The following is a 27735-nucleotide window of genomic DNA, read 5'->3' as shown; positions in this document are numbered from 1 at the left end:
GGCAGCGTTGAGTCTATGGGCAGTGTTGAGTCTATGGGCAGTGTTGAGTCTCTGGGTAGTGTTGAGTCTATGGTGCAGTGTTGAGTCTATGGGCAGTGTTGAGTCTATGGGTCGCGTTGAGTCGATGTGCAGTATTGAGTCTATGTGCAGTGTTGAGTCGATGGTCAGTGTTGAGTCTATGGGCCGCGTTGAGTCTATGGTCAGTGTTGAGTCTATGGGCCGCGTTGAGTCTATAGGTAGCGTTGAGTCTATGGGCTGTGTTGAGTCTATGGGCAGCGTTGATTCTATGGGCAGCGTTGAGTCTATGGGCAGCGTTGAGTCTATGGGCAGTGTTGAGTCTATGGGCAGTGTTGAGTCTCTGGGCAGTGTTGAGTCTATGGTGCAGTGTTGAGTATTGTGTAGTGTTGAGTCTATGGGCAGTGTTGAGTCTATGGTGCAGTGTTGAGTCTATGGGGAGTGTTGTGTCTATGTGCAGTGTTGAGTCTATTGGCAGTGTTGAGTTTATATGCAGTGTTGAGTCTAGGGGCAGTGTTGAGTCTATGGGCCGCGTTGAGTCTATGGGCAGCGTTGAGTCTATGGGCTGTGTTGAGTCTATGGGCAGCGTTGAGTCTATGGGCAGAGTTGAGTCTATGGGCAGCGTTGAGTCTATGTGCAGTGTTGAATTTATGGTGCAGTGTTGAGTCAATGTGCAGTGTTGAGTCTATGGGCAGTGTTGAGTCTATGGGTCGCGTTGAGTCGATGTGCAGTGTTGAGTCTATGTGCAGTGTTGAGTCTATGGTCAGTGTTGAGTCTATGGGCCACGTTGAGTCTATGGGCAGTGTTGAGAATATGTGTAGTGTTGAGTCTATGGTCAGTGTTGAGTCTATGGGCCGCGTTGAGTCTATGGGTAGCGTTGAGTCTATGGGCTGTGTTGAGTCTATGGGCAGCGTTGATTCTATGGGCAGCGTTGAATCTATGGGCAGCGTTGAGTCTATGGGCAGTGTTGAGTCTATGGGCAGTGTTGAGTCTCTGGGTAGTGTTGAGTCTATGGTGCAGTGTTGAGTCTATGGGCAGTGTTGAGTCTATGGGTCGCGTTGAGTCGATGTGCAGTGTTGAGTCTATGTGCAGTGTTGAGTCGATGGTCAGTGTTGAGTCTATGGGCCGCGTTGAGTATATGGTCAGTGTTGAGTCTATGGGCCGCGTTGAGTCTATAGGTAGCGTTGAGTCTATGGGCTGTGTTGAGTCTATGGGCAGCGTTGATTCTATGGGCAGCGTTGAGTCTATGGGCAGCGTTGAGTCTATGGGCAGTGTTGAGTCTATGGGCAGTGTTGAGTATTGTGTAGTGTTGAGTCTATGGGCAGTGTTGAGTCTATGGTGCAGTGTTGAGTCTATGGGGAGTGTTGTGTCTATGGGCAGTGTTGAGTCTATGTGCAGTGTTGAGTCTATGGGCAGTGTTGAGTCTATGGGCAGTGTTGAGTCTATGGGAAGTGTTGAGTCTATGTGCAGTGTTGAGTCTATGTGCAGTGTTGAGTCTATGGGCAGTGTTGAGTCTATGTGCAGTGTTGAGTCTATGTGCAGTGTTGAGTCTATGGGCAGCATTGAGTCTATGGGCAGCATTGAGTCTATGGGCAGCGATGAGTATTTATGCAGTGTTGAATTTATGGTGCAGTGTTGAGTCTATATGCAGTGTTGAGTCTATGGGCAATGTTGAGTCTATGGGTCGCGTTTAGTCGATGTGCAGTGTTGAGTCTATGGGCAGTGTTGAGTCTATGTGCAGTGTTGAGTCTATGTGCAGTGTTGAGTCTATGTGCAGTGTTGAGTCTATCGGCAGTGTTGAGTCTATGTGCAGCGTTGAGTCTATGTGCAGTTTTGAGTCTATTGGCAGTGTTGAGTTTATATGCAGTGTTGAGTCTAGGGGCAGTGTTGAGTCTATGGGCCTCGTTGAGTCTATGGGCAGCGTTGAGTCTATGGGCTGTGTTGAGTCTATGGGCAGCGTTGAGTCTATGGGCAGCGTTGAGTCTATGGGCAGCGTTGAGTCTATGTGCAGTGTTGAATTTATGGTGCAGTGTTGAGTCAATGTGCAGTGTTGAGTCTATGGGCAGTGTTGAGTCTATGGGTCGCGTTGAGTCGATGTGCAGTGTTGAGTCTATGTGCAGTGTTGAGTCTATGGTCAGTGTTGAGTCTATGGGCCACGTTAAGTCTATGGGCAGTGTTGAGAATATGTGTAGTGTTGAGTCTATGGTCAGTGTTGAGTCTATGGGCCGCGTTGAGTCTATGGGTAGCGTTGAGTCTATGGGCTGTGTTGAGTCTATGGGCAGCGTTGATTCTATGGGCAGCGTTGAGTCTATGGGCAGCGTTGAGTCTATGGGAAGTGTTGAGTCTATGGGCAGTGTTGAGTCTCTGGGCAGTGTTGAGTCTATGGTGCAGTGTTGAGTCTATGGGCAGTGTTGAGTCTATGGGTCGCGTTGAGTCGATGTGCAGTGTTGAGTCTATGTGCAGTGTTGAGTCGATGGTCAGTGTTGAGTCTATGGGCCGCGTTGAGTCTATGGTCAGTGTTGAGTCTATGGGCCGCGTTGAGTCTATAGGTAGCGTTGAGTCTATGGGCTGTGTTGAGTCTATGGGCAGCGTTGATTCTATGGGCAGCGTTGAGTCTATGGGCAGCGTTGAGTCTATGGGCAGTGTGGAGTCTATGGGCAGTGTTGAGTCTCTGGGCAGTGTTGAGTCTATGGTGCAGTGTTGAGTATTGTGCAGTGTTGAGTCTATGGGCAGTGTTGAGTCTATGGTGCAGTGTTGAGTCTATGGGGAGTGTTGTGTCTATGGGCAGTGTTGAGTCTATGTGCAGTGTTGAGTCTATGGGCAGTGTTGAGTCTATGGGCAGTGTTGAGTCTATGGGAAGTGTTGAGTCTATGTGCAGTGTTGAGTCTATGTGCAGTGTTGCGTCTATGGGCAGTGTTGAGTCTATGTGCAGTGTTGAGTCTATGTGCAGTGTTGAGTCTATGGGCAGCATTGAGTCTATGGGCAGCATTGAGTCTATGGGCAGCGATGAGTATTTATGCAGTTGTAATAAAAGACTTGACCACGATCTCTGGCTCAGTGTCCTTTATTCGGTCCGTACTGCGTTCCCACACGGCTGTCTCTCTTATTCTCTCTGTGCTGGTTCCGATGTCACTCCAGTCCACATCAGCAGCCCCGCTGCTGTTCCTGTCGCTCTTGCAGCCCCACAGCAGCTCCGCTGCTGTACTCTCACACAGCTCCCTTGGCTGTTCCTGCTGCAGCTCTGACAGCCTCCCACAGCAGCTCCGCTGCTGTACTCTCACACAGCTCCCTTGGCTGTTCCTGCTGCAGCTCTGACAGCCTCGTGCTGTCTCGCCTTCTCGTCGCTCCTGCGACTCTTGGCAGCCACCCCGCTGCTCCTCACACACAGCCTTACTGCCTATCTCTATCTGCAGCTTTACACCTCCCAGTAGCTCCCTACTGTTCCCAGGGTTGGCTCCCGCTTCTGACGGTGCCCCCTCGGCTCGTACGCCCGCGTGGCCCCACACCTTTCCATTCACACCCCGACTCCCTTCTCCTTCCGGTTTACCCGCTTAAGGACCCCCTACCTTTCACCCACGTCACCTGGCTCCGCCTCCTCGTGACGTCACATCCGGAAGGTCGCTTTCGCCCGCATTACACCACCCTCCCCCATAGAAAAAACCCAGCCGACCTCGGCTGAACAACACCAAAGCGTAATGCGGTGAACCGACCTTCCCCCTTAAAGGACACTAAGCATGCAATATAACAACAAGAACAACACACAAGTAACATCGACGAACGTACGAAAGCATGCGATAAATACGACGGCAAGAACAAGAACAATAACAACATACAATCAACGAAACGTAAGCGATTTGGAACGAGTGCGGGTCGCCGGCCCGTCCCGGACGGTCGGCGGCCCACTTGTAGAACGGGGACGCGATGGAACACGAGAAATGACAGGGGGTAATTTCCCTGCTGCGATTGGAAGTCCACCGACATCTCGTGTCCCTGACGAATCAGTCTTGGTCGTATTCCGCGAATGCGCCTGCAGCGGGGTCGGAAGGGTCGCCGGGCTTGAAGGTCCCGCAGCCCTGGCAGGCGCCCTCCGAACAGGCCCACTCCTCCCCCGCGGTGTCACGGTCGGCCTGTCTGGAACAGGTACGACAGGCGCTCCAGCAAGATCAATGGACGCAGGCGGGGAAGAGTCAGAGTCAGCAGCAACAGACCCCGGCAAGGCAACATTGGGAGATGACGCATCACGTAGGGGAGCAACATATGGTTTCAACCGCGACGTATGAACAACCCAACGGCGAGAACCAAACTGAACGCGCGCCGACTGTGGATTGGGAACCTCAATGAGGCGCACAGGACCATGCCAAGGTTTGTGCAATTTAGGAGAGGTCCCCGGCCGCACCTGCGGGCAATGGAGCCAGGCCAGGTCTCCCACCTTCCAGGGGCACTCCCCCTCAGACCGCCGAGCATACCGCTCGTTCCGGGCCTGGGCTTTGGCCGTAGCCACGCGGGCGTTTTCCCGCGCCTCCGTAACCCGGCGAACCGTGTCCTGAATGTATTCAGGGAGTGGTTTACGAGGTCCCTTCACCCCAGTACCCAATTGCACATCCACCGGAGGCACGTTTTCCCGACCATACATAAGGTAAAACGGCGAATACCCTGTAGCCGCATGGGGCGTCATCCTGTACGCCGAAAGCACTCCGGGGATGTGCAGATCCCAATCCGATTGCTGTTCACTCACAGTATGGCAAAGCATGGCAGACAATGTCCTGTTCAGCCGCTCAACCATACCATCCGTCTGCGGATGGTATGGAGATGTCCGTATCTTCTTAGTCCCAAGGCCTGCGCACACTTCAGCCAATAATTTAGAAGAGAAATTTCTGCCCTGGTCCGTGAGGAGTCTCTCCGGCGCCCCCTTGTCCATAATGTACCCAAACAAAAAGGCGTCGGTGATGGCCGCGGCCGACTGATCGGGCAACGGCAAGGCCATCGGCCAACGGGAGAGATACTCAACCCCTACCAGCAAATATTTATTTCCCCTCGCCGATGGTGGGAAGGGTCCCAATATGTCCAGTGCCACCAATTCATTGACTCGAGACACCTGAATCGACTGGAGAGGCGGCACGTAAGGATGTTTAGGCGGCTTACGCCGGGCGCATTCAGGGCACGCGCGCACGTGCCCTACGACATCTGTCGCCATGCCGTGCCAAAAATAATGACGTTGTAACGTCAACAAGGTCTTCTGCACCCCTAAATGCAATAGTGTGTCACAATGGAGAGTTCTAATCAACTCAAATCGCAAGGACGTTGGTACCACCACACGCCAGCTTTCCTGGAACCTTTCTTGCCACATAAGCAGACCATCTCGGAGAGCGGTTCGCGGCCCCACAGCCGAACTCGGACTCCCATTGTCCCTCATAGACCGCTTCCGCATGGACAACAACGACTCGTCCATCATCTGTTCCCGAATCCAGACAGACCGCGGCAGATTCAAAACCCCATCAGTCGGTCCCGGTTCCATCGGAGTATCCGACTTCCCGACGGCCAACGTAAGCGGCTGAGGGGGGTTCAGAATCGGCGAACACCTATGCGTCCCCGACGCACATTTACAAGGGTCGCGCCCTGGTAATCTGGAAAGTGCGTCAGCGTTCGCATGGCGCACTCCCTTCCGATGTTGAATTTGGAAGGAAAATTCCTGCAGCGTGTCCAACCAACGTGCCCACTGTCCCGATGGCTGGTCCATTTTAAGTGCATATTGCAAGGCCGCATGATCCGTACGCACAATAAAAGAACGACCGTAAAGGTACGGTCGAAATTGCCGTAGGAAAAAAACAACCGCCAAAAGTTCTCTACGAGTGACACAGTAGCGTGTTTCCGCAGGCGACAAGACTCGGCTACCATACGCCACGACGCGCTCTACACCCCCTTTAGACTGTGATAATACCGCCCCAATACCTGTGTCACTCGCGTCCGTATCAAGAATGAAAGGGCGATCAAAATCGGGATAATCCAAAGTCGGGGCCGTAGCCAATAGATCACGCAGACTCCGAAAGGCCGCCTCTTCCGGCTCTCCCCAAACAAATTTCCGTCCTTTACCCGTAAGGAGATGCAAGGGCCTCGCAATCGTCGCAAACCCCGGCACAAATCTTCGGTAATACGAGGCAAATCCCAAAAAGCGCCGAACATCCCCCACAGAGGCCGGAGTCGGCCAATCCCGGACACACGCCGTCTTTTCCGGATCCGTGGACACCCCCTCTGCACTCACAATGTGCCCCAAATAACGGACGGACCGTTGCAGTAGGTGGCATTTCTTTGGTTTGAATTTCAAATTGGCAGAGCGCATCCTCGTGAACACTGTCTCCAGCCGCGTTAAATGTTCCTCAAATGTGCGGCTGAACACAATAATATCGTCCAAATATATAAGACACGTCTCCCACTGCAACCCCGTCAAAACGAGCTCCATCAATCTTTGAAATGTAGCAGGGGCCGCATTCAATCCCATCGGGAGGCAGTTGAATTGAAATAACCCCTGCGGCGTACGGAATGCGGTTTTCTCCCGTGAGGACTCGTCAAGGGGAAGCTGCCAAAATCCCGAAGAGAGGTCCAGTGTGGAAAAGAACTTAGCCCCCGACAATGCGTCAAGGGAGTCGTCCATACGCGGCAGGGGGTACGCATCTGCCACCGATATCTTATTCAATTTCCGGAAATCGACACAAAATCGCAAGTTGCCATCCTTTTTCTTAACCAAGACCACAGGAGCGCCCCATGGGCTGTTAGATGGCGATATAATGTCCGCAGCCAACATGTCTTCCACCGCCCCCCGAACGTGTTCTCGCTCCGCTGGACTCATCCGATGCGAATTTAACCGAATAGGGGCAGCGTCGCCCGTCTCAATGTGATGGGAAAGTAACGATGTGCGTCCCAAATCCAAATCGTCGGAGCTGAACACATCCGAATACGTCAGCAACAATTTACGCAGCGCATCACGTTGCCCCACGGACAGGGAAGAATTTTAATCACATAAGGTAGCGATCCAACGATTATCCGAACCCCTTGGCTCGGAAACACCAGCGACCACTCCTCGGCGATGCGGATAATCGCGCGTCGCAAACGCCGTAGTGGCATGTGCCACAACCGTACCGGCCGGAACACGGATGTTTTCCACCCCCGCATTAAGCACCTGTAAAACCGGTAATTGATCCGGCCGGACGATGGTCTGTGCCCCAACTAACGCCAATCCCGTTGTTATCGTGGCGGATGGTGACAACAAGACCCCTTGTGCTCCTAGCCGATTGGGCAGGGGCTTCCGATACCGCAAGGGTATAAGCATCTGTGAACCAGGTGGGATGTCCACAGATGCGACGGACAGCGCCTGCACCTGTACGGCCGAAGCAGGTCGCCCCCAGGGCGACGGCAGAAACGAGATTCGACGGCCCCCCGGCAATTCAATACAATTCTCATTAATTTTAATCAAAATGGGCATCTTAGCCAAAAAATCCGTGCCTAGTAAGCAAGGAACCGCCAAAGATCTCGATATTAACACAACGCCCGAAGCCGACACATCCCCTATAGATATCTTAGCATCCACCTGGCCCACGATACCCATACTACCCCCGTTCGCAGCGACGCAAGACCCATAAACCGGACGCACAGCCCCCGGCGGAATGCCCAACAGATGGAAAATGACATCCGATATAATAGTCGCAGACGCTCCCGAGTCGACCAAAATGCGCACGTCCACACCTTGTATGGACCCCGGCACAGTGGACGAACCCGTAGCGGCCGCGACAACTCTCCGTGCCAATTTGCGCCACTGCGTAACTGAATGACAAGGCCCCGTCGATGGCCTTTCTTTAACAACAACAATAGGATCGCGCAACAAGGGTGGTGGGTGAGGTGTAAAGCCTTGCCGAGTGTCTGGTGCGTGCCGACATGCCTGTTTCGGAGGTTCCTTGGTCGGCTTGTCCGGTGTTGTGGGCTCCTGCTGCGGCGGACCCGGGAAGCGGGCCCAGCAATCTTTGGCGTAATGGCCCCTACGGCCGCAGCGGAAGCAATCGGCCTCGTTGCGCCGAAGCGCAGGTCTTGCATCCCGGCGGCCCCGTCCCGATGGCGTAGCGCGCGGCCCCGGCCTTCCGCGTCCCGACCATGGAGAGGAGGCAGCCGTCAGCTCCTGTGGACCCCGCTCATCCGGCACATAGATCGCCCTTGTGGGGTCCCACCCCATCGCGCCTCCATCCTTGACGGGCCCACCCGTCCATGCCGCCACTTGCTTCCAGCGACGGAGATTAAACTGCGCATCCAGACACTTTGCTGCCGCCCGGGACGTGAGCTTCTCATGCCCACACACAGGCATGGGGATCCCCAGATCCCGAGACAGCTCCAGCATTTTTCCCAATATGAGAGGCTCGAGCAGATCCTGTGGCGTGTCAGGATATGCTGCCATGGCCAGCTCCAACACCGCACCCCTGAACGCCACGGGCGATTCTTCGGGTGCTCGTTGTCGTTGAGCGAATCGCCGATGCGCGTCGTCAGGTGGCTCATAGGCGTCGGCCATTTCCTCAAAAACTCCACATAAAGTCTTCTTCTTATCGGCCGTTATGGAACGGAAAAATCGAACAGATTCGTCGTCCAGTAGAGTCGGCAACACTTCCAAGGCCTCCGCATCGGTCCATCTTGCTGAACGAACCGCCACCAAAAATCGGCAGGCGAAAGCGCTCCAATCGCCCCCGATAGAGAATTCCTTAACTGTAGTAAGGTGGCGACTCCGACTCCTCTTTACGCCGTCTTCCAATGATGGTTGTTCTGGAGGCAAATTCAAAATGGCGTCGGCCCGCGGCGTGGCCAAGATGGCGGTTTGGCGCCGCGGAGCGCGCAAGATGGCGTCTTCTTGCCGCGTGGCCAATGGCGGCGGCAGGGCAGGCAACGTGGCGGCCCGTGGAGCACCTTCTCGTTCCATCGTCGTCCTTGGCGTAACGAGGTGACATAGATGCGCCAGGACGTCCTTGAGTGTCTCCAGTTGTTCTGCCACCTGTTGCCATCTTTGGTGAGCGTCCGATGTTGTTGACGGACCCGCCATCGCGCCGACATCTTCCACGCCCGTCCCCGTGCTCGCCTCAGCAGGGCTCTCCTCCACCACCCCAGCAGAATCCGTGGTCGGAGGGAATTCGTCGTCGTCGGACGAGGAAGCCGATGCTGGCGCCGGGGGAATTTTCTTCCTTACTTGCTTAGACATGCCGTTTCACTTCTGACCCCAGTGTAATAAAAGACTTGACCACGATCTCTGGCTCAGTGTCCTTTATTCGGTCCGTACTGCGTTCCCACACGGCTGTCTCTCTTATTCTCTCTGTGCTGGTTCCGATGTCACTCCAGTCCACATCAGCAGCCCCGCTGCTGTTCCTGTCGCTCTTGCAGCCCCACAGCAGCTCCGCTGCTGTACTCTCACACAGCTCCCTTGGCTGTTCCTGCTGCAGCTCTGACAGCCTCCCATAGCAGCTCCGCTGCTGTACTCTCACACAGCTCCCTTGGCTGTTCCTGCTGCAGCTCTGACAGCCTCGTGCTGTCTCGCCTTCTCGTCGCTCCTGCGACTCTTGGCAGCCACCCCGCTGCTCCTCACACACAGCCTTACTGCCTATCTCTATCTGCAGCTTTACACCTCCCAGTAGCTCCCTACTGTTCCCAGGGTTGGCTCCCGCTTCTGACGGTGCCCCCTCGGCTCGTACGCCCGCGTGGCCCCACACCTTTCCATTCACACCCCGACTCCCTTCTCCTTCCGGTTTACCCGCTTAAGGACCCCCTACCTTTCACCCACGTCACCTGGCTCCGCCTCCTCGTGACGTCACATCCGGAAGGTCGCTTTCGCCCGCATTACACAGTGTTGAATTTATGGTGCAGTGTTGAGTCTATATGCAGTGTTGAGTCTATGGGCAGTGTTAAGTCTATGGGTCGCGTTTAGTCGATGTGCAGTGTTGAGTCTATGGGCAGTGTTGAGTCTATGTGCAGTGTTGAGTCTATGTGCAGTGTTGAGTCTATGTGCAGTGTTGAGTCTATCGGCAGTGTTGAGTCTATGTGCAGCGTTGAGTCTATGTACAGTGTTGAGTCTATTGGCAGTGTTGAGTTTATATGCAGTGTTGAGTCTAGGGGCAGTGTTGAGTCTATGGGCCGCGTTGAGTCTATGGGCAGCGTTGAGTCTATGGGCTGTGTTGAGTCTATGGGCAGCGTTGAGTCTATGGGCAGCGTTGAGTCTATGGGCAGCGTTGAGTCTATGTGCAGTGTTGAATTTATGGTGCAGTGTTGAGTCAATGTGCAGTGTTGAGTCTATGGGCAGTGTTGAGTCTATGGGTCGCGTTGAGTCGATGTGCAGTGTTGAGTCTATGTGCAGTGTTGAGTCTATGGTCAGTGTTGAGTCTATGGGCCACGTTGAGTCTATGGGCAGTGTTGAGAATATGTGTAGTGTTGAGTCTATGGTCAGTGTTGAGTCTATGGGCCGCGTTGAGTCTATGGGTAGCGTTGAGTCTATGGGCTGTGTTGAGTCTATGGGCAGCGTTGATTCTATGGGCAGCGTTGAGTCTATGGGCAACGTTGAGTCTATGGGAAGTGTTGAGTCTATGGGCAGTGTTGAGTCTCTGGGCAGTGTTGAGTCTATGGTGCAGTGTTGAGTCTATGGGCAGTGTTGAGTCTATGGGTCGCGTTGAGTCGATGTGCAGTGTTGAGTCTATGGGCCGCGTTGAGTCTATGGTCAGTGTTGAGTCTATGGGCCGCGTTGAGTCTATAGGTAGCGTTGAGTCTATGGGCTGTGTTGAGTCTATGGGCAGCGTTGATTCTATGGGCAGCGTTGAGTCTATGGGCAGCGTTGAGTCTATGGGCAGTGTTGAGTCTATGGGCAGTGTTGAGTCTCTGGGCAGTGTTGAGTCTATGGTGCAGTGTTGAGTATTGTGCAGTGTTGAGTCTATGGGCAGTGTTGAGTCTATGGTGCAGTGTTGAGTCTATGGGGAGTGTTGTGTCTATGGGCAGTGTTGAGTCTATGTGCAGTGTTGAGTCTATGGGCAGTGTTGAGTCTATGGGCAGTGTTGAGTCTATGGGAAGTGTTGAGTCTATGTGCAGTGTTGAGTCTATGTGCAGTGTTGTGTCTATGGGCAGTGTCGATTCTATGGGCAGTGTTGAGTCTATGTGCAGTGTTGAGTCTATGTGCAGTGTTGAGTCTATGGGCAGTATTGAGTCTATGGGGAATATTGAGTCTATGGTGCAGTGTTGAGTCTATGGTGCAGTGTTGAATAAATGGGCAGTGCTGCTCAATGTACAGGGGCAATTGACTCCAGTGGAGGGGTGCAAGGAGGGAGAAGGACTCAGCACGAGATTGGGTACAGGGAGAGGGAGTGACGTCATGCGAGATCACTTGCAACCTTGGCGGGCTGAGCTCACAACCGGAGAGAAGAAAAAAGAATGTAACATCTTCTAAAGCCAACCGCACCGAATGTTCCAGCCATTTCCTTTAGAGCTCGTAAAGTCAGTGTTTCTGACCGGAACTCAGGCCAGATCAGCCAAGTTTTTGTCAACCTCCAAGAGCATGGCAAGGTCGGCATTGCTGAGTGCAACGCAATAGCAGCAGTGGTAAGTTGCTGTCGCTGTGCAAGAAGACTGCATGCTGTTGCTGTGTGCACCTCCGATTAGCACGGTTGGCTATGTACGGTGCGAAAGAAGGTCAACATATATACATACGTGTGCGGGCCTATGTGTGGGCAGCGGTAGTGTGGTGGTTAGGGCATTGAGGTTATATAGATTCATTTTTATTATTTTGGTGCTACAAATGTTCAAATAATGGGCCACTTTGTTGAGGCATCATTTGTGGCCAGGTCACTTCTGTAAAAAATAAATTAATACCTCAATAGGCTTTGCCTGGTAGGATGGGGGATGGTCTAGTTTTATTTTTTGTGTTTGGGTGATTTGTTTAACTTTCTTGTAAGTTGCATGATACTCTCGTGTTTTTGTACTGTTTGTTGCTGTAATATTCTAACCCACCCCGACTGGACATCTGTGAAAACATCTGTATAGCTCATAGGATTCCTCCAGGAAAATAAATGTTCTGTTTCTGAACCCAACAACCAGAATTCGATTTCCGCTCATTAGCGGCAATCATGTTAACGGGTCCTAGGCCTCCCTCTTGGTCGACTCAGCCTCAAATGAGTACCTTGTGCGGTGTGTAAACATCACTACTTGGGCGACAAATGCGGCTGGGCGTGGTGCTGGCCATACCACACCCCTAGTGTGACGTTTTGGCCTGCATCGTCGCTTGCGAACAGCACTTGCCCCAACAGTATGGTGAGGCTATACGGGGGATCTTTGTTGTTGGTGCAGAGGTAATTGTGGGATAACTGCATTTGTGCACGAGGGGAATCGAGTGCAATGAGAGGGGAGAGGTAGACATAACCAGATTCTTAATTTTTACTGGAGGAATCCAATTAGCTACAAAGCTCTTTTGCACAAATGTCCAGAAGGGGTGGGTCAGAAAATTACAACAGTACAAAAACACGATAGGCGTGCAAAGTATAAGTAAACAAATCACTAAAAATGTTTGACTATTTTTATTGTACCAGGCAAGGCCCACTGAGCTATTCGCTTCTTTTCAGAAGGGACCTGGCCACAAATGACAGCTCAACGAAGTGGCTCGTCATCATCATCACCACGTGGAAATGTATGGCAGCGAGTCCATGGCGGATCTCAGAGAGGGTGATGTTGGCTCGTAAGGCTACAGGGGCTCTCGGTCTGTCTCCTCGTGGGTGCGTGCAGCGCCAAGGAGAACCCTTTGTTCAAGGCCGTTAAGCAGAACGACATGGAGATGCTGGAGGTGCTGCTCGCTGCCAAAGATGTTGATCCACTCATCACAGGTGACAGCAACCCACCCATCAACAAAGAGCGCATTCCTCACCCTCCCGAGGCGGCTTCCATGGTACAGTGTGGTGAGCTGTGTGGGGAGCAGTGTGGTGAGCAGTGTGGGTGAGTTGTGTGGTGAGCAGTGTGGGTGAGCAGTGTGGTGAGCTGCGTGGTGAGCAGTGTGGGTGAGCAGTGTGGTGAGCAGTGTGGTGTGGTGAGCAGTGTGGTGAGCAGTGTGGTGAGCAGTGTGGTGAGCAGTGTGGTGAGCTGTGTGGGTGAGCAGTGTGGTGAGCAGTGTGGTGTGGTGAACAGTGTGGGTGAGCAGTGTGGTGAGCTGTGTGGTGAGCAGTGTGGGTGAACAGTGTGGTGAGCAGTGTGGTGAGCAGTGTGGTGAGTTGTGTGGGTGAGCAGTGTGCTGAGCAGTGTGGTGTGGTGAGCAGTGTGGTGAGCAGTGTGGGTGAGCAGTGTGGTGAGCACTGTGGTGAGCTGTGTGGGTGACCAGTGTGGTGAGCAGTGTGGTGTGGGTGAGCAGTGTGGTGAGCAGTGTGGTGAGCTGTGTGGTGAGCAGTGTGGGTGAGCAGTGTGGTGAGCAATGTGGGTGAACAGTGTGGAGAGCAGTGTGGATGAGCAGTGTGGTGAGCAGAGTGGGTTAGCAGTGTGGTGAGCAGTGTGGGTGAGCTGTGTGAGTGAGCTGTGTGAGTGAGCTGTGTGGGTGAGCTGTGTGGTGAGCAGTGTGGGTGAGCTGTGTGGTGAGAAGTGGGTGAGCAGTGTGGTGAGCAGTGTGGGTGAGCTGTGTGAGTGAGCTGTGTGAGTGAGCTGTGTGGTGAGCAGTGTGGTGAGCTGTGTGGGTGAGCAGTGTGGTGAGCAGTGTGGTGAGCAGTGTGGGTGAGCAGTGTGAGTGAGCAGTGTGGTGAGCAGTGGTGAGCAGTGTGGTGAGCTGTGTGGTGAGCAGTGTGGTGAGCAGTGTGGGTGAGCAGTGTGGGTGAGCTGTGTGGTGAGCAGTGTGGTGAGCAGTGTGGGTGAGCAGTGTGGTGAGCAGTGTGGTGTGGTGAGCAGTGTGGTGAGCAGTGTGGGTCAGCAGTGTGGTGAGCACTGTGGTGAGCTGTGTGGGTGACCAGTGTGGTGAGCAGTGTGGTGTGGGTGAGCAGTGTGGTGAGCAGTGTGGTGAGCTGTGGTGAGCAGTGTGGTGAGCAGTGTGGTGAGCAATGTTGGTGAGCAGTGTGGAGAGCAGTGTGGATGAGCAGTGTGGTGAGCAGTGTGGGTGAACTGTGTGAGTGAGCTGTGTGAGTGAGCTGTGTGGGTGAGCTGTGTGGTGAGCAGTGTGGGTGAGCTGTGTGATGAGAAGTGGGTGAGCAGTGTGGTGAGCAGTGTGGGTGAGCTGTGTGAGTGAGCTGTGTGAGTGAGCTGTGTGGTGAGCAGTGTGGTGAGCTGTGTGGGTGAGCAGTGTGGTGAGCAGTGTGGTGAGCAGTGTGGGTGAGCAGTGTGAGTGAGCAGTGTGGTGAGCAGTGGTGAGCAGTGTGGTGAGCTGTGTGGTGAGCAGTGTGGTGAGCAGTGTGGGTGAGCAGTGTGGGTGAGCTGTGTGGTGAGCAGTGTGGTGAGCAGTGTGGTGAGCAGTGTGATGAGCAGTGTGGTGAGCTGTGTGGTGAGCAGTGTGGTGAGCAGTTTGGTGAGCTGTGTGGTGAGCAGTGTGGTGAGCAGTGTGGTGAGCAGTGTGGTGAGCTGTGTGGGTGAGCAGTGTGGTGAGCAGTGTGGTGAGCAGTGTGGTGAGCTGTGTGGTGAGTTGTGTGGGTGAGCAGTGTGGGTGAGCTGTGTGGTGAGCAGTGTGGGTGAGCAGTGTGGTGAGCAGTGTGGGTGAGCTGTGTGAGTGAGCTGTGTGAGTGAGCTGTGTGGGTGAGCTGTGTGGTGAGCAGTGTGGGTGAGCTGTGTGGTGAGAAGTGGGTGAGCAGTGTGGTGAGCAGTGTGGGTGAGCTGTGTGAGTGAGCTGTGTGAGTGAGCTGTGTGGGTGAGCTGTGTGGTGAGCAGTGTGGGTGAGCTGTGTGGTGAGAAGTGGGTGAGCAGTGTGGTGAGCAGTGTGGGTGAGCTGTGTGAGTGAGCTGTGTGAGTGAGCTGTGTGGTGAGCAGTGTGGTGAGCTGTGTGGGTGAGCAGTGTGGTGAGCAGTGTGGTGAGCAGTGTGGGTGAGCAGTGTGAGTGAGCAGTGTGGTGAGCAGTGGTGAGCAGTGTGGTGAGCTGTGTGGTGAGCAGTGTGGTGAGCAGTGTGGGTGAGCAGTGTGGGTGAGCTGTGTGGTGAGCAGTGTGGTGAGCAGTGTGGTGAGCAGTGTGGTGAGCTGTGTGGTGAGCAGTGTGGTGAGCAGTTTGGTGAGCTGTGTGGTGAGCAGTGTGGTGAGCAGTGTGGTGAGCAGTGTGGTGAGCTGTGTGGGTGAGCAGTGTGGTGAGCAGTGTGGTGAGCAGTGTGGTGAGCTGTGTGGTGAGTTGTGTGGGTGAGCAGTGTGGGTGAGCTGTGTGGTGAGCAGTGTGGGTGAGCAGTGTGGTGAGCTGCGTGGTGAGCAGTGTGGGTGAGCTGTGTGGGTGAGCAGTGTGGTGTGAGTGAGCTGTGTGGGTGAGCAGTGTGGTGAGCAGTGTGGTGAGCTGTGTGTTGAGCTGTGTGGTGAGCAGTGTGGTGAGCAGTGTGGTGAGCTGTGTGGGTGAGCAGTGTGGTGAGCAGTGTGGTGTGGTTAGCAGTGTGGTGAGCAGTGTGGTGAGAAGTGGGTGAGCAATGTGGTGAGCAGTGTGGGTGAGCTGTGTGAGTGAGCTGTGTGAGTGAGCTGTGTGGTCAGCAGTGTGGTGAGCTGTGTGGGTGAGCAGTGTGGTGAGCAGTGTGGTGAGCAGTGTGGGTGAGCAGTGTGAGTGAGCAGTGTGGTGAGCAGTGTGGTGAGCTGTGTGGTGAGCAGTATGGTGAGCAGTGTGGTGAGCAGTGTGGGTGAGCAGTGTGGTGAGCAGAGTGGGTGAGCAGTGTAGTGAGCAGTGTGGGTGAACTGTTTGAGTGAGCTGTGTGAGTGAGCTGTGTGGGTGAGCTGTGTGGTGAGCAGTGTGGGGGAGCTGTGAGGTGAGAAGTGGGTGAGCAGTGTGGTGAGCAGTGTGGGTGAGCTGTGTGAGTGAGCTGTGTGAGTGAGCTGTGTGGTGAGCAGTGTGGTGAGCTGTGTGGGTGAGCAGTGTGGTGAGCAGTGTGGTGAGCAGTGTGGGTGAGCAGTGTGAGTGAGCAGTGTGGTGAGCAGTGGTGAGCAGTGTGGTGAGCTGTGTGGTGAGCAGTGTGTTGAGCAGTGTGGGTGAGCCGTGTGGGTGAGCAGTGTGGTGAGCAGTGTATTGAGCTGTGTGGTGAGCAGTGTGGTGAGCAGTGTGGTGAGCTGTGTGGTGAGTTGTGTGGGTGAGCAGTGTAGTGAGCAGTGTGGTGAGCAGTGTGGGTGAGCAGTGTGGTGAGCAGTGTGGTGAGCAGTGTGGTGAGCTGTGTGGTGAGCAGTGTGGTGAGCAGTGTGGTGAGCTGTGTGGGTGAGCAGTGTGGTGAGCAGTGTGGTGAGCTGTGTGGGTGAGCAGTGTGGTGAGCAGTGTGGTGAGCAGTGTGAGTGAGCTGTGTGGTGAGCTCCGTGGTGAGCAGTGTGGTGAGCTGTGTGGTGAGCAGTGTGGGTGAGCTGTGTGGTGAGCAGTGTGGAGAGCAGTGTGGATGAGCAGTGTGGTGAGCAGAGTGGGTTAGCAGTGTGGTGAGCAGTGTGGGTGAGCTGTGTGAGTGAGCTGTGTGAGTGAGCTGTGTGGGTGAGCTGTGTGGTGAGCAGTGTGGGTGAGCTGTGTGGTGAGCAGTGTGGTGAGCAGTGTGGGTGAGCAGTGTGGTGAGCAGTGTGGTGTGGTGAGCAGTGTGGTGAGCAGTGTGGGTCAGCAGTGTGGTGAGCACTGTGGTGAGCTGTGTGGGTGACCAGTGTGGTGAGCAGTGTGGTGTGGGTGAGCAGTGTGGTGAGCAGTGTGGTGAGCTGTGGTGAGCAGTGTGGTGAGCAGTGTGGTGAGCAATGTTGGTGAGCAGTGTGGAGAGCAGTGTGGATGAGCAGTGTGGTGAGCAGTGTGGGTGAACTGTGTGAGTGAGCTGTGTGAGTGAGCTGTGTGGGTGAGCTGTGTGGTGAGCAGTGTGGGTGAGCTGTGTGATGAGAAGTGGGTGAGCAGTGTGGTGAGCAGTGTGGGTGAGCTGTGTGAGTGAGCTGTGTGAGTGAGCTGTGTGGTGAGCAGTGTGGTGAGCTGTGTGGGTGAGCAGTGTGGTGAGCAGTGTGGTGAGCAGTGTGGGTGAGCAGTGTGAGTGAGCAGTGTGGTGAGCAGTGGTGAGCAGTGTGGTGAGCTGTGTGGTGAGCAGTGTGGTGAGCAGTGTGGGTGAGCAGTGTGGGTGAGCTGTGTGGTGAGCAGTGTGGTGAGCAGTGTGGTGAGCAGTGTGATGAGCAGTGTGGTGAGCTGTGTGGTGAGCAGTGTGGTGAGCAGTTTGGTGAGCTGTGTGGTGAGCAGTGTGGTGAGCAGTGTGGTGAGCAGTGTGGTGAGCTGTGTGGGTGAGCAGTGTGGTGAGCAGTGTGGTGAGCAGTGTGGTGAGCTGTGTGGTGAGTTGTGTGGGTGAGCAGTGTGGGTGAGCTGTGTGGTGAGCAGTGTGGGTGAGCAGTGTGGTGAGCAGTGTGGGTGAGCTGTGTGAGTGAGCTGTGTGAGTGAGCTGTGTGGGTGAGCTGTGTGGTGAGCAGTGTGGGTGAGCTGTGTGGTGAGAAGTGGGTGAGCAGTGTGGTGAGCAGTGTGGGTGAGCTGTGTGAGTGAGCTGTGTGAGTGAGCTGTGTGGGTGAGCTGTGTGGTGAGCAGTGTGGGTGAGCTGTGTGGTGAGAAGTGGGTGAGCAGTGTGGTGAGCAGTGTGGGTGAGCTGTGTGAGTGAGCTGTGTGAGTGAGCTGTGTGGTGAGCAGTGTGGTGAGCTGTGTGGGTGAGCAGTGTGGTGAGCAGTGTGGTGAGCAGTGTGGGTGAGCAGTGTGAGTGAGCAGTGTGGTGAGCAGTGGTGAGCAGTGTGGTGAGCTGTGTGGTGAGCAGTGTGGTGAGCAGTGTGGGTGAGCAGTGTGGGTGAGCTGTGTGGTGAGCAGTGTGGTGAGCAGTGTGGTGAGCAGTGTGGTGAGCTGTGTGGTGAGCAGTGTGGTGAGCAGTTTGGTGAGCTGTGTGGTGAGCAGTGTGGTGAGCAGTGTGGTGAGCAGTGTGGTGAGCTGTGTGGGTGAGCAGTGTGGTGAGCAGTGTGGTGAGCAGTGTGGTGAGCTGTGTGGTGAGTTGTGTGGGTGAGCAGTGTGGGTGAGCTGTGTGGTGAGCAGTGTGGGTGAGCAGTGTGGTGAGCTGCGTGGTGAGCAGTGTGGGTGAGCTGTGTGGGTGAGCAGTGTGGTGTGAGTGAGCTGTGTGGGTGAGCAGTGTGGTGAGCAGTGTGGTGAGCTGTGTGTTGAGCTGTGTGGTGAGCAGTGTGGTGAGCAGTGTGGTGAGCTGTGTGGGTGAGCAGTGTGGTGAGCAGTGTGGTGTGGTTAGCAGTGTGGTGAGCAGTGTGGTGAGAAGTGGGTGAGCAGTGTGGTGAGCAGTGTGGGTGAGCTGTGTGAGTGAGCTGTGTGAGTGAGCTGTGTGGTCAGCAGTGTGGTGAGCTGTGTGGGTGAGCAGTGTGGTGAGCAGTGTGGTGAGCAGTGTGGGTGAGCAGTGTGAGTGAGCAGTGTGGTGAGCAGTGTGGTGAGCTGTGTGGTGAGCAGTATGGTGAGCAGTGTGGTGAGCAGTGTGGGTGAGCAGTGTGGTGAGCAGAGTGGGTGAGCAGTGTAGTGAGCAGTGTGGGTGAACTGTTTGAGTGAGCTGTGTGAGTGAGCTGTGTGGGTGAGCTGTGTGGTGAGCAGTGTGGGGGAGCTGTGAGGTGAGAAGTGGGTGAGCAGTGTGGTGAGCAGTGTGGGTGAGCTGTGTGAGTGAGCTGTGTGAGTGAGCTGTGTGGTGAGCAGTGTGGTGAGCTGTGTGGGTGAGCAGTGTGGTGAGCAGTGTGGTGAGCAGTGTGGGTGAGCAGTGTGAGTGAGCAGTGTGGTGAGCAGTGGTGAGCAGTGTGGTGAGCTGTGTGGTGAGCAGTGTGTTGAGCAGTGTGGGTGAGCCGTGTGGGTGAGCAGTGTGGTGAGCAGTGTATTGAGCTGTGTGGTGAGCAGTGTGGTGAGCAGTGTGGTGAGCTGTGTGGTGAGTTGTGTGGGTGAGCAGTGTAGTGAGCAGTGTGGTGAGCAGTGTGGGTGAGCAGTGTGGTGAGCAGTGTGGTGAGCAGTGTGGTGAGCTGTGTGGTGAGCAGTGTGGTGAGCAGTGTGGTGAGCTGTGTGGGTGAGCAGTGTGGTGAGCAGTGTGGTGAGCTGTGTGGGTGAGCAGTGTGGTGAGCAGTGTGGTGAGCAGTGTGAGTGAGCTGTGTGGTGAGCTCCGTGGTGAGCAGTGTGGTGAGCTGTGTGGTGAGCAGTGTGGGTGAGCTGTGTGGTGAGCAGTGTGGTGAGCAGTGTGGTGAGCTGTGTGGGTGAGCAGTGTGGTGAGCAGGGTGGTGAGCAGTGTGAATGAGCTGTGTGGTGAGCTCCGTGGTGAGCAGTGTGGTGAGCAGTGTGGGTGAGCAGTTTGGTGAGCTGTGTGTTGAGTTGTGTGGGTGAGCAGTGTGGTGAGCAGTGTGGTGAGCTGTGTGAGTGAGCTGTGTGGTGAGCAGTGTGGTGAGCTATGTGAGTGAGCTGTGTGGTGAGCAGTGTGGTGAGCTGTGTGGGTGAGCAGTGTGGTGAGCAGTGTGGTGAGCAGTGTGGTGAGCTGTGTGGTGAGCAGTGTGGTGAGCAGTGTGGTGAGCAGTGTGGTGAGCTGTGTGGGTGAGCAGTGTGGTGAGCAGTATGGTGAGCTGTGTGGGTGAGCAGTGTGGTGAGCAGTGTGGTGAGCAGTGTGGGTGAGCAGTTTGGTGAGCTGTGTGTTGAGTTGTGTGGGTGAGCAGTGTGGTGAGCAGTGTGGTGAGCTGTGTGAGTGAGCAGTGTGGTGAGCTGTGTGAGTGAGCTGTGTGGTGAGCAGTGTGGTGAGCTGTGTGGGTGAGCAGTGTGGTGAGCAGTGTGGTGAGCAGTGTGGGTGAGCAGTTTGGTGAGCAGTGTGGGTGAGCAGTGTGGTGAGCTGTGTGGTGAGCAGTGTGGTGAGCAGTGTGGTGAGCAGTGTGGTGAGCTGTGTGGTGAGCAGTGTGGTGAGCAGTGTGGTGTGGTGAGCAGTGTGGGTGAGCAGTGTGGTGAGTTGTGCGACTCTGTAGTGCTGTCTGATCGTGCTGCGTGTCGCTCGGCACGATGTCCGACGTTTCTTGAAGTTCCCAGCAGCTTGGGCAGGCCTTCATCGAGCAGTGGATTAGTCATTGGTGACGTTTGCAGTCAACCAGGAGTTGTGCCATCGAGAGGCAGGGCTGTCGTCGGTGTGTAGGGGTTGGAGTGGATTCCAGCAGGGGCTGCGGGAGCTCAGACGCGCTTGAGTGGGGGGGGGTTGAGGGCCTTTGTAAGTGGGAGTGCTTCGTTGGCTGACAGCCGGTGGTGTTCTTCTCGGAGAATGTTTTCACTGCACGCGTCTGTAAGTTCAATTGTGGGCTAGTGCAGGAAGCCACTGTGTTGCATACCTGTCAACCCCTTATCGGTGCCTACCTTAATACAGACCAATTTGGACCTAAAATCTTGACTTAAAGCTTTCGTGACTACAGGAATTCATATTCTTTGGGTCTTTTCAGCAAAGCCACGTAGATAGATAGAAAGAAAAAATAACAACAATATCATGACGTTTTGATCACAATACAAGCGGTCGTCATCAGGAAAAGGGGGGTTTGCTTATAAAGACAAACTGCTTAATAAGGGTTTGAAATGGGCGTAGCCCAAATGTCAGCAGCCAATGCCAATGCAAGTGGTGGGCAGCGACCACGGCGGTGGTAGGCTCTCCACCAATCAGAGGGCTGCCAGGCAAAAATAGCATGTCAATGCAAGATTGCCGAGACTTCTACACGGCGAGTGCACCAAGGTGTCTATGTTAATGTGAGAGATTAGCATGTTAATGGGAGATCGTGAAGCAGCCTCAAGGATGGCACGCGAGGTAGCTGTGTTAGTGAGAAATTTTAATCTGTTAATGTAAAAAATCAGAGAGCCGAAAATAACAACTAACATCGGAAGGTGTTGGGAACATCACAGCCTATTATGACTTAAAGTGGTTAATAACGTCCATCCAATGATTGCTGAGTTTGTACCCATCTTCTCGGTTGAATTTGTGTCTGTGTTTATATATCTGGATGGCTTCATGAACGAATCTTTGCTGATAGCCAGTGGGTTTGAAGAGTACCTTCGTCTTGGCAAAATCTATTTCGTTCTGCAGTGAGTGTCCTCTCAACGTCCCGGAGTTCATCTTCTTGGTTCTTTCGGTAAAGTCCCGGAGTTCTTTAACCTGGCAATACAGGGCCATATCTTCAGCATATACCAATAGCCAGTGGCTTTGTGGGAGGGAGGTCACTGGTGTACATGTTGCAGAGGGCCGGTGCGAGGACTGATCCCCGTGGGAGCCCATTTTTGATTGTGTCTAGGCGACTGATTTGTTCTCCATGGTACACACGGAAATGTCATTGGCTGGACATAGAGCTTATTAGCTGCATGGTTTTTGCGCAACGGATGATTTTGGAGAGTATTAGCAGCATGCCCTTTGAGCCACACTGTGTCATTGGCACAGGAGAGGTCCACAAAGGCAGCTCTCGACGTCAGGCCTTCCTGGAATCCGGCCTCGATGTGATAGGTCAGTGTCATGAACCTGCCCAGCGCATTTGCGGCCTATGGGGAAACCTGCCTGCTGAGGGAAAATGGAGCTCTTTGTCATCAACTCAACTCGCCATGTTTGGAGGAGGAATGCTGCCTATGACCCCAAGAACACCATCCCCACCATCAAACATGGAGGTGGAAACATTATGCTTTGGGGGTGTTTTTCTGCTAAGGGGACAGGACAACTTCACCGCATCAAAGGGACGATGGACGGGGCCATGTACCATCAAATCTTGGGTGAGAACCTCCTTCCCTCAGCCAGGGCATTGAAAATGGGTCGTGGATGGGTATTCCAGCATGACAATGACCCAAAACACATGGCCAAGGCAACAAAGGAGTGGCTCAAGAAGAAGCACATTTAGGTCCTGGAGTGGCCTAGCCAGTCTCCAGACCTTAATCCCGTAGAAAATATGTGGAGGGAGCTGAAGGTTCGAGTTGCCAAACGTCAGCCTCGAAACCTTAATGACTTGGAGAAGATCTGCAAAGAGGAGTGGGACCAAATCCCTCCTGAGATGTGTGCAAACCTGGTGGCCAACTACAAGAAACGTCTGACCTCTGTGATTGCCAACAAGGGTTTTGCCACCAAGTACTAAGTGATGTTTTGCAGAGGGGTCAAATACTTATTTCCCTCATTAAAATGCAAATCAATTTATAACATTTTTGACATGCGTTTTTCCGGATTTTTGTTGTTGTTATTCTGTCTCTCACTGTTCAAATAAACCTACCATTAAAATTATAGACTGATCATTTCTTTGTCAGTGGGTAAACGTACAAAATTAGCAGGGGATCAAATACTTTTTTCCCTCACTGTATGCCTGGCAGCTTTGCATCAGGCACAAGTTTTAGGTGGTGCATGGAGGACCAATCTGACAGTTGTTTTCCCCCAGTGTTGTTGTTGTTGCTGGAATATCCCCACACGTGCTGGCGGCTATTAAAGTCCCCGGTGTAGATGGTTGGGTGCGCTGAAGGCTGCATTGCAATGTTGGGCCAGAGGTCATTTGGTGGCTTTTAGAAATTTGTAATGACTTTTTGGTTCTTTCGGTAAAGTCGCGTCGAAAGAAAAGAAAATATATAATAGAATATGACGTTTCGATTGCAACACAAGCAACCGTCATCAGGTGTGAATGAATGCAAGCTACGTGTTAAACTGACATTTATGGAGTAAGGGTCGTATTCTTGTACGTCTTTCTGTGTCTTTGGCGAGGTTTTCCTTGATGTAGGTGGCTAGGCCGGTATGTCTTTGTTATTCCTGCTTGCATTGAGTTGGTACCCGTGGATGTGGACTCGACGGCTGGCGCGGTCCGCGAGGCGAGTTTCTTGCAGGGTGACTACGTCCACATCTCTGAGTAGCTCGCGTTTTGCCCCAGGACAGGCATTCAACTATGAGTGTCGTCGCTCGTCCTATTTCTCAGCTTTGTTGTCCCTGATGTGTTCATTCCGTCGCCCAGTGGGTATTTACTGCTTTGACCAGGAGCCAGGAGGCGCCGGGGGTTCGATCGCCTTCTTAACAGCGTCAGTTTGCCAGGTTTTCCAATTGGGAAAAAAATGCTTTAACAGGAAGATCACGTGAAGGTTGCCGTCTCCTTCCCGCTATAAGCGAGGACTTGCCGCGATTATCGAGACTCGGCGAGAATTTCCCGGGTAAATAAAGCGTCACAGCAACAACCCCGCCACCACCGCCGAGGCAGCAATAACACGCCACGTGCATCTGCGGCCGTGCGTCTCTTGTGTCCGCGCTGACGATGCCGCCGCAGGCCCTGACGGCGAGACGCTGCTGCACGTGGCGCTGCTGTTCCGCCACCGCACGCTTGCTCTGAGGCTGCTGGACGCCGTACCGGCCATCATCAACATTCCCATGACCTGCGAGCTTTATCGCGGTGAGCAGCCACCCGTGGTGTTTACTACAATGTCGCCAATCTTCATTGGGATTACACACAGGCCGATTCCCACTTCCATAATAGAGCTTTTTGGGTAGCGTAAATATATAAATGTGTCGTTAAAACCCGCCACCACCCGACACATCCAACTAGTAAGGGTTGTCACGTAAACAGAACATGCCAATTCGTCACAAGTACAGCACACCGGTGTGTTGGAGAGCCAAGCCACAATATTTACAATCTGTGCACGACGTTTCGCCAGAAATTACAACTAGCTTCATCAGGCGACAGCCAGATATGTGGAGAGGTCTTACTGTTTCGTTCCTTATATAGAGGCGTAGATGTGTTGACCATGCTTCTGCGCTCCTGCACAATGTGGGGGGGGTGGGGTGATTACTGAGGCAACGTACATTATGCATGTGCATTATGCGAGCCCTGTCTATTGTGTATTAAAATAGCCCTACCAACGGTAATCCCTATTGAAGTACGCTGCCCTATGTAGGCATGCATTTAAATAATGTATTATTTGATGATTCGCTTCCACGCAGCACTAAGGCAATAGCTATCCGTTACAACTCTTACGTGACAACCCTGACTAGTTTACGTGACGACCCTTACTAGTTGGCTGTGTTGGGTGGTGGTGTGTTTTAACGACACATTTATATATTTACGCGATCTAACCCAAAAACCTCTATTATGGATGATATTGGTCGTGAAAGCCTCCTACGTGTTAGACGATCCCCACTTGCAGGCCGGGTGCTGTCCCCTCGTGCCGCACAGAGACGGATGCCACCGGGGTGCCCTCAGCTAGACCACACGGCAGCAACCTTCACTCCCCCTACTGGCAGACTAATGCCCACTTGCAGGCCAGGGGATGAGTCATCATTGTGTCGCACACAGCCAGCTACCACAGGGGGTATCAATTCCCAATGTATTGTATGTATGTTGAACTTCTTTTGCACCATATGTAGCCAACCATGCTAATCAGAGGTGCGGAGAAGGACAACTACACACGTGAAATGTAATATGCCAGTTGCTGATTACGTGTAAAGCACTGTGACGCTACTGGCATGATGGTGGCTCTATAAAACACAAATCATGATCATTAATTCATTCGACGACCATTTGGCTCAAATGTATCACTTGTCCGTAAATCAACGCCAAAATATTTATAATTTACGTTGTAAAATGTATTCCACTCATTACAAAAAGTAAAGTTCTTGTGAGAAGATGGATCTTTTGGATACTTCATCCCTGATCTCTTACATCTCTTGAATGCATCTCTCTTATCAGCTCTCTCCGAGATTCAACAACGTGCAAAGGTGTGCCCGTAAACTAAACTTTAAAAAAAATCACCAGGCAAGGCCCACTGAGCTATATCGCTCTCTTTCAGAAACGACCTGGACACAAGTGATAGAGAGCAGCAGGCAGAAGACAACAGACGATGATTGCCGGTCAGGGATTCAACTCTCGTGGAATATTTTCTCACCAACTGCCGACTCAGGCTACCACAGCCCCTGGCGGTGGTGGTCACGGCGCCTCCTCCTCCTTCTCCCGGGAAGTCGAGAGCGCGCGTGTCCGGTGCCTGTCTCTGACCGTGCCCACACGCGCCGCTCCCATCTCTCTCTCTCGCTCACACACACGCAGGGGAAACGGCCATCCACATCGCCATCGCCAACGAGAACGTGGTGATGGTGAAGGAGCTGCTGCACCGCGGAGCCGACATCACCGCGCGGGCCTGCGGTTCCTTCTTCCTGCCCGGCAAGCGCTGCCAGTGCTACTACGGTGAGCCGGGGAGGGGGCGAGGGGAAGAGGGGGGGCATCGCTCAGTGGGCCTTGCCTGGTGAAATAAAAAGGTTTAGTTTGTGAGGACACCTTCGCACATTGTTGAATCTAAGAGCTGAACAGTGAGATGCATTCTAGAGATGTAAGAGATCAGCGATGAAGTATTGAAAAGATCCATCCTAGGAATGAGATCTTCGCAAGAGCTTTCCTTTTTGCAACTAGTGCGATACAGTTTACAACGTAAATTATAAATATGTTGGCATCCATGACGCGCCTTTGTTGTCGTCACTGTTGTAACGAGCCACGTGTTGGCGATGAGGCGTGGACTCACGTGGACGAGTCGATCCGCGGATGTATGCCATTGTCCAGGAGTCGATTCCCTCGGAGTGTTTAAAGGAGAAAATACTCAAAGCGCGTGTTTTTATTGTAAATATGGAGGGAAACACCAGAGGGCCTCGAGAAAAATCCACGCGACCACGGGAGGAGAGACACGCAAACTCCAAATATACAGCAGCAGGCGCCAGGGTCAGGCTTGAACCCACAACCTCCTGTATACCAGGCGAGGTAATTAACATCTCGCCACCGTAGCACCCTTATCCTAATTACAAACTTGAGTCATTGGTGGGCATTACACGTTCGTATGGCAAGGGCAAATCTGGGGGTTGTCACGTACGAGGGAGGGGATTGCAGAGATGGGAATGGTGGGGGGGGGGGTGACCGTCGTGACCAGGTACTTCAACTCATACAAGGTACAATAGTATAGCATTATTATAGATACAGTGAGGAAAAAAAGTATTTGATCCCCTGCTGATTTTGTACGTTTGCCCACTGACAAAGAAATGATCAGTCTATAATTTTAATGGTAGGTTTATTTGAACAGTGAGAGACAGAATAACAGCAACAGATCCAGAAAAACGCATGTCAAAAATGTTATAAATTGATTTGTATTTTAATGAGGGAAATAAGTATTTGACCCCCTCTCAATCAGAAAGATTTCTGGCTCCCAGGTGTCTTTTATACAGGTAACGAGCTGAGATTAGGAGCACACTCTTAAAGGGAGTGCTCCTAATCTCAGCTTGTTACCTGTATAAAAGACACCTTTTCACAGAAGCAATCAATCAATCAGATTCCAAACTCTCCACCATGGCCAAGACCAAAGAGCTCTCCAAGGATGTCAGGGACAAGATTGTAGACCTGCACAAGGCTGGAATGGGCTACAAGACCATCGCCAAGCAGCTTGGTGAGAAGGTGACAACAGTTGGTGCGATTATTCGCAAATGGAAGAAACACAAAATAACTGTCAATCTCCCTCGGCCTGGGGCTCCATGTAAGATCTCACCTCGTGGAGTTGCAATGATCATGAGAACGGTGAGGAATCAGCCCAGAACTAAACGGGAGGATCTTGTCAATGAGCTCAAGGCAGCTGGGACCATAGTCACCAAGAAAACAGTTGGTAACACACTACGCCGTGAGGGACTGAAATTGTGCAGTGCCCGCAAGGTCCACCTGCTCAAGAAAGCACATATACATGCCCGTTTAAAGTTTGCCAATGAACATCTGAATGATTCAGAGGACAACTGGGTGAAAGTGTTGTGGTCAGATGAGAACAAAATGGAGCTCTTTGGCATCAACTCAACTCGCCGTGTTTGGCGGAGGAGGAATGCTGCCTATGACCCCAAGAACACCATCCCCACCGTCAAACATGGAGGTGGAAACATTATACTTTGGGGGTGTTTTTCTGCTAAGGGGACAGGACAACTTCACCGCATAAAAGGGACGATGGACGGGGCCATGTACCGTCAAATCTTGGGTGAGAATCTCCTTCCCTCAGCCAGGGCATTGAAAATGGGTCGTGGATGGGTATTCCAAAATGACAATGACCCAAAACACACGGCCAAGGCAACAAAGGAGTGGCTCAAGAAGAAGCACATTAAGGTCCTGGAGTGGCCTAGCCAGTCTCCAGACCTTAATCCTATAGAAAATCTGTGGAGGGAGCTGAAGGTTCGAGTTGTCAAACGTCAGCCTCGAAACTTTAATGATTTGGAGAAGATCTGCAAAAAAGGAGTGGGACAAAATCCCTCCTGAGATGTGTGCAAACCTGGTGGTCAACTACAAGAAACGTCTGACCTCTGATTACCAACAAGGGTTTTTTCATCATGTACTAAGTCATGTTTTGCAGAGGGGTCAAATACTTATTTCCCTCATTAAAATGCAAATCAATTCATAACATTTTTGACATGCGTTTTTCTGTATTTTGTTGTTGCTATTCTGTCTCTCACTGTTCAAATTAACCTACCATTAAAATTATAGACTGATCATTTCTTTGTCAGTGGGCAAACGTACAAAATCAGCAGGGGATCAAATACTTTTTTCCCTCACTGTAGG

General features: G+C 53.0%; 1 protein-coding gene across 2 annotated transcripts in view; it reads left to right on the top strand.

Moving 5' to 3' along the window:
• Window positions 1-27735, top strand: part of LOC144942678 (transient receptor potential cation channel subfamily V member 5-like) — a 75808-nt gene that overhangs the window by 11810 nt on the left and 36263 nt on the right. For both annotated transcript variants that reach the window (XM_078869484.1, XM_078869483.1), the window contains exons 2-4: window positions 12793-12890; window positions 23443-23565; window positions 25213-25350. In XM_078869484.1, the coding sequence (XP_078725610.1) occupies window positions 12793-12890; window positions 23443-23565; window positions 25213-25350 (359 nt within the window). The remainder of the gene's footprint in view (window positions 1-12792; window positions 12891-23442; window positions 23566-25212; window positions 25351-27735) is intronic.

Source organism: Lampetra fluviatilis, chromosome 28 (genome assembly GCF_964198595.1).
Source record: "Lampetra fluviatilis chromosome 28, kcLamFluv1.1, whole genome shotgun sequence".
Taxonomy (NCBI): Eukaryota; Metazoa; Chordata; class Hyperoartia; order Petromyzontiformes; family Petromyzontidae; genus Lampetra; species Lampetra fluviatilis.
The sequence above is the reverse complement of the archived record's forward strand: the minus strand, read 5'-3'. Positions and strand labels throughout refer to the sequence as shown.